At 40.4% G+C, this 12,396-nt stretch overlaps 1 protein-coding gene across 1 annotated transcript in view; it reads right to left on the bottom strand.

The window, feature by feature from the left end:
* Nucleotides 1-12,396, bottom strand: part of ACAN (aggrecan) — a 69,516-nt gene that overhangs the window by 30,460 nt on the left and 26,660 nt on the right. The window contains exons 6-11 of the mRNA XM_087941345.1: nucleotides 10,214-10,507; nucleotides 6,380-6,865; nucleotides 4,877-5,051; nucleotides 2,580-2,707; nucleotides 577-870; nucleotides 14-193 (exon numbers count right to left, since the gene is read on the bottom strand). Coding sequence (XP_087797471.1) covers nucleotides 14-193; nucleotides 577-870; nucleotides 2,580-2,707; nucleotides 4,877-5,051; nucleotides 6,380-6,865; nucleotides 10,214-10,507 — 1,557 coding nt within the window. The remainder of the gene's footprint in view (nucleotides 1-13; nucleotides 194-576; nucleotides 871-2,579; nucleotides 2,708-4,876; nucleotides 5,052-6,379; nucleotides 6,866-10,213; nucleotides 10,508-12,396) is intronic.

The raw sequence follows: 12,396 nt of genomic DNA, 5'->3' as shown, positions 1-12,396 counted from the left end.
AGAACTTATTTACCAGATAACAGTGATGTATCAGTTGGAAATACTTCTGTTCCCCACTCCGTTTGATTGTCAGAATCAGTGGCAAACTCCATTTCCACAGTTGTTTCTTCCCCAGAAGGAACTTCTTCTACACCGGGGATTGTCTGGACTGCAATTAAGTCTTTGTCTATTTCCCCATACAAAGATGGTGTTGCTGAAAGACAGAAATCATGGTTCAGAATACCCAAATAGAGAAACCTGAGATAGATGTAGAATGAAATCTTCATGATAGTCTTGTAACTTCGAACGATCACTAAACAAACTCTTGTAAGTCGAGGAGTAACTGTAATAAATTCTGGCTGACTGGAGAATTCTTGGAGTTTCAGTCTGGGAGTCTTGGGGTTGCCAAATTTGGATATCCCTAGGGCAGAGTCTCCTGCTTGAGCAAGGGGTTGGACTAGAAGACACCCAAGGTCCCTTCCAACCCTATGATTTGATGTTGCCAGGCTTGGGGTTGCCTGATGTAAATGAATGAAGGTTGAATTCTAGATAGAAAAAATGGTTTTCCTAGTTCTAGAAAGATGAGTAGTTCCTTACCTCTGAAGCAAAAGACATGATGCTTTGATAGCTGGTCAGGGAATCCTGTCTGATTGGAATACAGGTAAATCGTTCTCACACCAGGCTTCTCTCCACCACAGGTAGGGCGGGGATGAACAATGGGATATCGGAGACTTCCATCAGCCAACCAGCCTGCCTGACAGTTATCCTGGCCTAGTCTCCAAGCAGCATAGAGTTGTCCAGTGGAAGCCATGGTGGCATTTTGACTCTCACAGTATCTTTGGGCTTCCACGAAGGTGAATTGTGCTGTCTGAGTCGCAAAGAAGACCTCACCTACGGATAATGAAAGGTGGTGAGATCCTATCTCCATTATAGGTACACAGTACTTGGGATTCAATTGCCCTCAAATTCTAGGGAGCATAGATCTAGCACATATCCAAAACACCCTCAAGCAGCTGAAAAATCCCATAATGGATGCAGTTGATTTTGTGGGAGGTCCAAATCCAATGCGTCATTTCATTAACACTTCCTGATAAGAATAGATCCTCTTGACTTCACCTTTTGCTTGCTCTTTATCTTAGTGTTTCTCGACCTTAGGTAAAGGTAAAGGTTCCCCTCACACATATGGGCTAGTTGTTTCTGGCTCTAGAGGGCAGTGCTCATCTTTGTTACAAAGCTGAAGAGCCAGCACTGTCCAAAGACGTCTCCGTGGTCATGTGGCCGGCATGACTGAACACCAAGGCACGTGGAATGCTGCTACCTTCCCACCAAAGTGGTCCCTATTTTTCTACTTGCATTTTTACATGCTTTTGAACTGCTAGGTTGGCAGAAGCTGGGACAAGTAACGGGAGCTCACTCTGTTATGCGGTGCTAGGGATTTGAACCGCCAAACTGCCAACCTTTCTGGTCAACAAGTTCAGCATCTTAGCCACTGAGCCTTTCTCAACCTTACCAACTTTTAAAATATGTGGATTTCAACTGTTAGAATTCTGGTTGGAGAATTCTGGGAGCTGAAGTATATATGTCTTAAAGTTGCCAAGGTTCAGAAATACTGGTCTAAGTGACTGCTAATCTGAAGTCACTTACTTCTGTCTTTCTTCCAGAATATCTTTATAATAAAGCTCAAATCTTTGACTCACTTCCCAGTGGGCTATAGTAAGCTAGGGACTAGGACAGAGGTCGCCAACCTTTTGGACCTCAGGGACCACCAAACTCATAATTTTAAATCCTGTGGACCACTAATATGAATTTTGACTAACGGTGGCTTGCTGACGTTGGTGGGAAAGTTGGTCCCATATTCCAGAGTTGCAGTAGTCACAGGACTGGCCCTTTGGTTATCCTGGAGCAGCTGCTCCTCCACTCAGTGCACTGGCCTGCCATGGACTGGAGGAGCTGCTCTGGGATGACCAAAGTTCCAGTCCTGTGACTACTGCAGCTCTGGAATACCGGACCGACTTTCCTACCAATGTCAGCAAGCCACCCTGGGGCGGATTTCCCTCCCTGCCATTGATCTTATCTTCCAGTTCCAGCTCATGTGGCTCTACTCAAGGTAAAGTTTGCGCTCAGCCAAAGGGTGGGGGCCAGTGGGTGGGCAGGCCATATGGCTGGCACAGCCTTGTGTTCCCACACAGCCTGGATTAATTGCTTTTGGAGGGAGTGCTTTGGGAGCAACATTTCTCTGAGGACCACCAAAAATTTTTAGTGGACCACCAGTGGTCCTTGGTCCATGGGTTGGCAACCACTGGTCTAGGCTGTGTCTATCTCTACAATGCTTTTCCTGTAAATAAACATCCTCTCTGCTATGAAACCTGCTTTACTAAACTTTGCTCAGGTTATATTCCTGCTCTCAAAAAAAAGGTCTCTGTCTCACACCTACAGAGCACTTCAGCCTTCAATACCTTAAGATGTTGTAAACTGCCTTGCAGCAACTACCTTGCTTCATCTTTGGAGATTTAAACTAAAATGTTGCCCAGCTCTCTTTCCATGACTACATCACACACGAATAAAGCACTTCTTAGAAGGTCCCATAAATGTAAACATACCTTTCAGTCTTTCAATGTAACAGTAGACATCAAACTTTTCCGATGCTGGGCGCATACCATATGACCTCACTCCGGGGAAGTTCTGTTTGTCTCCTGAACATTTACTGCGTGGAGTGACAATGGGATACCTAGCCAACAGGGATGAATCTCATCAAAGGTCTCAGAATTTTTCACTAATAGTTGAGAAATGCTTTAGTTGGGCTATGATCATGTAAGTGTTTTCAGTATAAGGATTGCCCTTAGCTTTTGGGGAATGTGTTTGGAGCTACATTCCCAAAGGATATAAGTCTAAAACTATTTCATAAATGTATATTTAATTAACTCAATAAAGGTTATGATCACTTCACATGTACTTAATGGATAAAATGTTAAGAGCTGTAGTTTGCTGACAACTTTTGGAAATACTTCATAGTCCATCCAAAGCTTTGCCTTTGGGTACCTGGCGAGGTCACAATGGGCAGATCTGAACTAAGTTCTGGCACACAGTTATGTGAACAATCTCTTTGTTGAACAAAATGCAAAAGAATGTGACAACAACTTTGCATAATTTCAAAATCATTGTGAACCTGCATTGAGATTCAAGTTTATACATTTTTCCAACCCTATTATTCTGCATTGCTTTTTAGCTTGAAGTTTTGTATTCCTCTATATGTGCTGTTGTCATTATTGCTGATTTCTGTTTTGTTTTATGATATGTCTTCAAATCAATTGTGAACCACTTAGAGGTTCCTTGCCATCGAACAGCCTTATACATTTAACAAAACAGATAAGAAATAAATAGAAGCGGACTTTGAAATCTGTGGGGGAGAGAAAATATACTTAGTAATCAATAACATGTTTAAGCCAGAACAACGCATTTCCTTTCAGGTTTGCAAACTACGTCATTGGCAGTTTCTTCACTTCAGTTTGAAGAATTTGAAACTCTCGTGTGAGCTGACCAGTTCGGGGTAAATATTTTTCTGGAGAGAAAGAAATGTCTCTTAGGTAGACAGAGCCCCATACCAGTGCTTCAAAGCCTTGGTTTAGGCTTTAGAAGTTATGTCTTTGAGGGGTTCTTGGTGCTTTCCGAGCTTGCTTGTTTTCTTGCAGATGTGGCATTAAGAAAACAAGCAAGGTCAGAGAGCACCAAGGGTCACTTATTTCAGCCCTGAGCTACAAATATTCTCCTTTATTGGTATTATGCCTTTACCTAGAATTTCAAGCATCCTTTTCCAGGAAGAATCTCTTGGAGTAAGATTCAACTGAATTTATAAACCTGAATCTCAATTGTATTATTTTAATCTGCAGCAGGAACACTCCTGATGGAATTTCCATTGAAATCCATCTCTGTGGCTGGAAAAACAGCAAATCATGTAGAAGGCTAAGCCTTCTCATTTTTTAGGATCACAGAAGACTGATCCAGGTGCACAAGCTCAGAATTGGCTTTGGTCTTTAAGTGACACACAAGCATCGTATTCAAGAAGGCCAGGAGAAAATTAAATGTGATTAATTACATTTGAATTATAATTTGATCAACTAGACACAATCAATTTTAATGCTTGATTGGGCTCCTATAACAGGTATACCTAGGGCACTTAAGATCACATTGGTTGCTTATACAAAACACCATATCATTTAAATGCTGTTCAGTCTTTTGGACAGCTGGCCTGTTTCTGCAAGCTCAACCAATTTGGCTTGTGTAAGATCCAAGACATCATGGGATCTAACAAAAATGGATTAATTTAGCATTGTGTGTTGTGTGCAGCTCCCCATTTTGTATTGAAAATTGGTCCAGTTGAATCTTTGGGAGGACCAATATGCAGAATTCCATATGTCTATGGAGATTCTCAGGTCATAGTTGTCCCAAAGGTACTTTTTCAAGAGGCAACTGGACTTTCTGATTTTTCTTTGAAGATGTTTTGCTTCTCATCCAAGAAGCTTCTTCAGCTCTGACTGCAAGGAATATAAATCTTTCCATTTCCCACCATCCAGTCAGAGCTGAAGAAGCTTCTTAGATGAGAAGCAAAAAGTCTTCAAAGAGAAACAAGAAAGTCCAGTTGCCTCTTGAAAAAAAAAAACACCCTTGGAAAAGAATCCCATATATTCCTGGATTTTTATTCTTGAAACCAGATAGATAATATAGGGAAAATTTTCCTTGGCCTCCCAATAACAGAATCAATAGAAATGAGTGGTAATCCTGTTTAATGGGGAATCCCTAGAGGCTGATTAAAGTAGATAGGAAAATATGAACTGCAGACAGGAAAATCCCTCTGTCTGTGTGATGCTTTCCTTTCTTAGCCATCAGCCCAAAGCCTTACCTGACAGTCTGGTCATTCAGCCAGCCAGCATCACACTGCTCGTACCCTTCTTCATAGGCAGCCTGTAGCTGTTCTGGAGTAGCAATAACAGCATGATTGTTTAGGCAAGCTTGCTGAGCTTCAACAAAAGTCAGGGAATATCTGTTGGTTGATGGCCGGTAATGAAAAACAACACCTGCAGAGAAATCAACACAACAGAGGTAGGAAGTAGGTTGAAAAAGAAATAGGACACACAGGTGGTAATTAAGGAAACAAGAACAAGATAAAATATTTTGCTGGGAGTTATTCCTGCATTCCACAGAATTCTAGGCATCTGATTCATATGACCCATGGGAGGAGGGTAGTGTTCCTATGTGGTGCAAAGATTCAGAAAAGGTTTGTTTAAAAATATCCTCATCCAAAATCTCAGCAGAGATTGTGTCTCTTTCCTTTCTCATGGAAAGAATCATGAAGATGGTTGGTTGGCTCTACTGTGCATCCACCTATGTTGAAAAGCTGAAGAGAGAAAAGGTGTCAAGAGAAGAAGGGGAAAGGTATGGAGAGAGTTAGAAGATGCCCAGGAGCTGAGGAAGAGAGCCCAGAAATCATGTTCACACAACCTGCTCAATGAGATGACTCAGTTTGGTGAAGTTGCTTCCGTAGCTTAGCAGAGGGATTTCACCCTGTTAGAAACCTGGCTTAGAAATGCTCACTCTGTTGTTTCCACATGGCAGGATCAGCTCCTGTCTCTCTTCCAATCAGGAAATGCATTCTCATGGACATCACTCCCACTCTGAATCTACAAGCAAAGACCCCAATCCTTTCTCTCTGGCCATGCTTTTGAGTAATATTTGTTTGTTTGTTGAACAAAATTTATATGGCTGCCCACTCAGCTTGCAAAAAGGAAAATCCGATATACAATAAAATCCAACAAACAATAAAGACAATAGCTCCTTCCCACTTCCCTGGTGACAATAATAAATCAGATAAGCCACTTGATGGACTCCATCCCACTCTAGATTCCCTAATTCACTCAGCTTGCAAAAAGAAAAATCCGATATACAATAAAATCCAACAAACAATAAAGACAGTAGCTCCTTCCCACTTCCCTGGTGACAATAATAAATCAGATAAGCCACTCGATGGACTCCATCCCACTCTAGATTCCCTAAGCCCATTGGCAAACTAGGTCTTCAGGACTTTGCAAAAGAGTGTCAAAATGGGGGCCAACTGAATTTCCATGGGGAAGGCCCTTCTGGGTCCCACCAGATGTACCTCATTAGGAGAGGGGACTAGCAACATTCCCTGCCTCCTCACACTGATGGGTCCAGTAGATGTGACAGGGGAAAAACTGTCCTTCAGATAACCTGATACCAAGCCATGCTACTAATCATTTCAGTGCTTTTGCTGATTATTGTTGAATTCTCTATTATTTTTTGTCTATTAATCAGCTTGATACTTTACCTTAACATATAGGAAGATGAAATATTCATTGAAAAAGAGAAGATAGCCTTGGTTGTGTACCTGGGGGAGAAGTGGGTTTCTGAGGGACTTGATCAACGGCAGAAGCAGCTGTCCCTGGCACAATTTGCTCTTCTACTGTAAATGGTGAGGCTGATTCGGATTCTGTTGTGGTAGTAGACCATGAACCATATTCCTCTGATGTAGTTTCTGGGATATCAGTGGGGAAGAGGGTATCCAGGATTGAAATAGTACCATTTTCTGGGTCCTCCCAGATCCCAATCTCAGTCCTGTTCTCTGTCTCATCGGTGAAGCCTGTTGGAAAGAGATCTGGAGTTTCTGTGATAGCTTCATACACCTCTAAGGTGGCAGTAGTAAAGTCTATAGGTTCCAAAGTTGCAATGCTTCCCCGAGCTTCTTCTTTAGTAGTGCTGTGTGGAAGCTCCAGCTCAATATCTGTCCCCGTGAATGTCTGGATGGTGAAGCTACTGCCTACTTCATCGAGAGAGTCATCTGTGATATTGTCATGGGTGACATGAACACCAACATCTAAAGCACAAAGAAGGCAACTGTCAAGTTATTCACTTTGGTAAAGCAAATCTCAATAGGGAACTCACCCTTTTTAGGGCTGTTTCCAGGACTATCATTTAGCAATAGCAATAGCACTTAGACTTATATACCGCTTCACAGTGCTTTTACAGCCCTCTCTAAGTGGTTTACAGAGTCAGCCTGTTGCCCCCAACAATCTGGCTCCTCATTTTACCCACCTTGGAAGGATGCAAGGCTGAATCAACTTTGAGCCTAGTGAGATTCGAACTGCCAAATTGCTGGCAGCTAGCAGTCAACAGAAGTAGCCGGCAGTACTGCATTCTAACCACTGCGCCACTACAACTCAGTGGTGAAGGCAGGTAGCAATGGTAACAGTGTTCTCATTGCTTCAGAGATCTCATTCCTTTCTTTGACCCAGTTACTAGGGCTTTGTTTAGGTGGCACTTAAAAATGCTAGAATATATGATATCGAATGGTATAGATAAATGAAACAGCTGGTTGGGGAAGATGAGTCAATAGAATTTGGAAAGGCCACAATGGACCTTTCCATCTGAGCCATTGGGAGTAAGTTCACTGCCAGATTTTTAAAGGGGTACCATAAATCAGAATTAAATTCAAATTTGATTTATATTCTTTTAGAGATAGTTTAGACTCAGTGCTTTACAGCCCTCTCTAAGTGGTTTACAGAGTCAGCATATTGCCCCCAACAATCTGGATCCTCATGTTACTGACCTGGAAAGGATGGAAGAATGAATCAACTTTGAGCCATTCAGGATTGAACTTCTGGCAGTGGGCAGAGTTAGCCTGCAATACTGCATTCTAACCATTGCACCACCTTGTTTTTTGTTTATAAATGTAATACCTGATGTAGTTACCATGATTACTTTCACATATGTATCCTTTTTTGCTTTGGTCACATGAAAAATAATAAAAACATTTGGAGGACTCTTGTACCTGTTCTGAAGGGTTTCAGAACCCAAGGACTCAAATTTGGCTCACTTGTGATAGAGAATTAAATTGACTTCTGAGTAAGCATCGACCTGGCGGTAAGCATTATACACAAAGCAGAAACTATGTTTTAAGAAAGTTGCATAGGTTTACCTTGTTAATTAGCACTTTAATTCTGATCCCAAGCTGGGATCACACATTGCACTAATCTCTTGTATGATTTATTTAGCTTTGATTGAGGTCTGTGTGTGAATCCAGTCATTATGGCTTGTAATCATGGCTTATGGCTTAGCATAGTATACACCCAGCTACTCTCTTGTTTCACAATGTTCAGTTCAAACAAACCATAATGTATATGTTTAGCCACAGTTTCTATTCTACAAAAGTCAGTGGAACTTGATCTTCCGAGGGCATGTTGGTCAAACAGATGCATTTTTAAATAGCTTTGAAATGGTAAATTCTAGTGAAAGTGATGCTGGACACATTTGTTTGAACTGTTTGTTTTTTAATGGAGAAAATATCACGAGAACAGAACAATTATTCCCTAAATATCCCAACTACTGCTCCTGTTTTGGGATGCATGTAGTTTTGTAGATGAAAGAAAAGAAAACTTATAAGGCTGTGATTTTTTTTTAATAAAAATTTTATTTGGGTTTTCACAAAACATAATGCATAATACTCCTTTCCTAGTTTCATTCTCTCATTTTCTTTATTTCATTTATTTATTAAACATTCCATTACATTACAATGAGTATTTTATCTATCATTTTAATCACACTTGTTTCATATTTTCAAAGTTCATTTCTATTTCTAATATAACAATACTATCTTATGTACCCTTGCAGAATCCCCCTTTCAATTAAGTTTTCACACATTATCTCTGAGTCTTCTAAATAGGTTTATACCCGTAATCCTTGTACGTTTTCCCTGTTTCTCTATGTCCTGTTTCTGTCCTTTATAATTTCTTTTCCTTTCCCTCTTCCCCCTCTTCTTCTCCCTTCCCTTTTTGACCCCTTCTCTCTCTAATTCTGATTCTCTCTTCTGTAATCCTCTCTTCTGTTTCTTCCTAATGTTGTAATTACTTTTCAAACTATTCTTTTTCGGGGTTGTTTTTTCAAATCTTAAATTTTTCACTCTTTCCCCCCTTTCCTTTCTTTTCCCCCACATAGAAATACTTGGTCATTGAAGATGGCTTCTTCTTTGTCCTGCCCCTTCTTGTTCTACGGTGATTTCTTGTTGTTTCTCATAGTTCAGGATCTCCATTCCTAAAAATTGAAATACGAAGCCAAAAGAACCTCTTCCTTCTTGTGCATCTTCTTTCTGTTTTTTAAGTTCCATTCTCAATTCTTCCAAGAGTGATACCATTTTAAAAAACTTTTAAACAACCACCCAATTAATTTTAGTCCTTTAGATCCAATAGCCAAAAATCCAAAAATCACCATGTAATCCAAATAATCCAAAACTGTTTCTTCTTGCTTATTTTTTCCACTTTGTCTTCCTGGGGTTCTCTTATCTTGTTACAAAGTTTCAGTTAAAATGTATCTTTTAGGAATCTTGTTAAAGTTTCACTGTTAATTCTTTTCACTTCCAGGTGGTCTCCTCCATTTTTCCAGATCCCACCCTTTTGATTTTTTCCTTCTTTTAAAAGTTTTTTAGAATCCAGAAATCTTTACTATCTCTTTGACATTTTATTTTCAGCTTAAATACCTGTTAATGTCAAAGTAGATTTTTGCTAGTTTCTTGCTTAAATCTCTTAGTTGTTGATATAGGAAGAAAAGAAAAAAACCCAAATCCTTTCCCTTCCCTCTCTCATTTGCCACTTCAAAGTCTTCTTTGGGAACAATGTTGTTCTTTATAATTCAAATTCCAGGGTACCTTATATTGTTGCTTTTTCAGTTTGACCCAGTCAGCCAAAACTTTCTCTTCTTATCTTCCTCCTGCACATTCTTTTCCGGCTGAGTTCTTCTTTGAGGTGGCCATTTCTGACCACCACTGCAACTGCCTTCAGGAAAGGGAGTAATGGCCAGCTAGGGAGGAGAGATGTGACTCTCCTAGACCCTGCTGGCAGTCTCCCCGCTCTTCACCACCTCTACGAGGTGGCTTAGCCCTGAAACCAGCCAGCTCAGGGCTCTCCAGCGGCGAGCACAGATCGAAACTGTGCACGATCGCAGATTTTGGTCTGTTGCCAAAGAAGCTCAAACCGGAAGGTCAGGTTGTGAATTTTAGAAGGACGTTGACACACCAATGTATATTTGAAAGGAAGAGAAATGCACACCTGTGGGTTTTTTTAAAAAGAGGGTGGGGAGCAGAAGGTAACATGAAATATAGGAAGAAAGAACTGCCAAAATGGAGACAAAACGAGGAAAAAAACTCTCAATGCCTCTTTCTGATTCTACTCACCAGTGTAGCAAATGGCATCATAGCGGGAATGAGGGTAAGGATACCCTGTCTGGTTGACATAAAGATACACCGTACGTACTCCCACCAGGTTGCCACCACAGATGGGACTTGGTTTGTTAATGGGATACCGGACACTGCGGTCTGCCAGCCAACCAGCACTGCAGACATCCATCCCGTCCTTCCAGGCCAGATATAACTCTCCAGTGGTTGCCAAACGTGCCCCAAGACTATGGCATTTCTCTGCTGCTTCTGTGAAGGTGAACTTTTCAGCAGAGGTGGCATAGAAGACCTTGCCTGAAATCACAACACACAATTGTAAATTGAAATTGAAAGCACAATGCACAATTGCGTAGCTTCTTCTCTGGTAATATTGTACTGCTAACTGGAACATACACAACATTTGTTAGACCAGTTCTCGAATACAGCTCATCTGTTTGGAACCTGCACTCCATATCGAACATTAATACAATTGAGAGAGTCCAGAGATATTTCATTAGAAGAGTCCTCCACTCTTCTGCTTTTCAACAGAATACCTTATACTTGAAATTTTGGGCTTAGACAACTTAGAACTGTGCCACCTTCAGTCTGACCTAAGCGTAGTACATAAAATTATCTGCTACAATGTCCTACCTGACAATGATTACTTCAGCTTCAATCTCAACAATACATGAGCACACAATAGACGCAAACTTAAGGTAAACTGCTCCAGACTCAATTGCAGAAAATATGACTTCATCAACAGAGTGGTCAATGCCTGGAATGCACTACCTGACTCTGTGGTTTCTTCCCCAAACACCCAAAACTTTAACCTTCGACTGTTTACTGTCGAACTCACCCCATTCCTAAGAGGTCTGTAATGGGCATGCATAAGTGCACCAACGTGCCTACCGTCCCTGTCCTAATGTCCCCTTTTATTCATACCCATTTCATGTAATCATAATGATGTTCTAATTATATCTGTAATCTAATACATGCCTGACAAATAAATAAATAAATAACAATTAAATAAATAATAAAATAAAAAACAATTAAATAAATAATAAAAAAAATAAAAAAAATTATTAGCTGCTCAACTGATTAGCTGCTCAATGGTGCCCCTTCCATCTACAGAGAACTTTTATTAGACTTTTCCATCCATCATCTTTGCTTACGTACAGGGACTGAAGTGTCCAGAGGAAAACACGTTGGTGGTGAAAACAGATTAGAAATTTCTGAGAAGGAACCTAATAGAAATTGGAACTCTTGATTTCTTGAGAACTGGAGCATGGAAAAATTTCAGCCCCTATTAAGACAACCCCACCCATTTTATCAGTCATGGCCACAATGAAAAATGTGGATAACGATTGAGGTTATTCCCTGTTGGATCCATTTGAAAAGAATAACAGGTGTCCTCTATCATTTTCTCTTAAGATTTTCCGTCCTCAGCTTGTTCCTTCTTTCACTTATAATACATTTTCATTAACTGCTCAGATGCTACATCGTAGAAGAGAATTATGTCTCCCTGGGAATAGTCTGCAAATTGTTCCTTCCTCCCCAAGTTTGCTACCTGCAAGCTCAACTTTTTCATTCAGTCCTAAAGATGAATCCAGAATATTAAACTATAAAGCCCACCAGCCACCCCCTACAATTTTGGCCAATTTTTCTCTCAGCATAATTTATCTCCATGGGTTGCTGAGAGGATTAAATTAGAAGCAGGGTACCAAATCCACTATTTTGAGATTCTTGAGTACAGGATTTTAAAAAGTAAGAAAATAAGAGTTTTGATAAATCTAGAAAATGTTCTGAATACGGTTGCTATTGATGGTGCAGTTATTACAGTACAAATTTACTTGTAATGTCTAGTTGATACCAACAGATCTCAAACACTCATTAAAGATCATTTCCTTTAATGTTAGAGACAGCTCATTTTCCAAAATAATTTCAGAATTCAGAAAAGAGAGGTCCGTTCCTTCAAAAAATTCCCTGTCCCCCCTCCCCCCTCCAAAAAAACCCAGAACAGAATAATAGAGTTGGAAGGGACCATGGAGGTCTTCTAATCCAATTCCTTGCTCAGGCAGGAAACCCGCTACCATTTCAGACAAATGGTTGTGCAATCTCTTCTTGAAAACCTCCAGTGTTGGAACATTTACAACTTCTGGAGGCAAACCATATTGCTCTTTGGATAAATCATCCAGAAATCATGT

The sequence above is a fragment of the Pseudonaja textilis genome, chromosome 13 (assembly GCF_049901715.1).
Source record: "Pseudonaja textilis isolate UNSWEBS1 chromosome 13, rPseTex1.2, whole genome shotgun sequence".
Taxonomy (NCBI): domain Eukaryota; kingdom Metazoa; phylum Chordata; class Lepidosauria; order Squamata; family Elapidae; genus Pseudonaja; species Pseudonaja textilis.
This window is presented reverse-complemented; position numbering and strand designations above follow the sequence as displayed.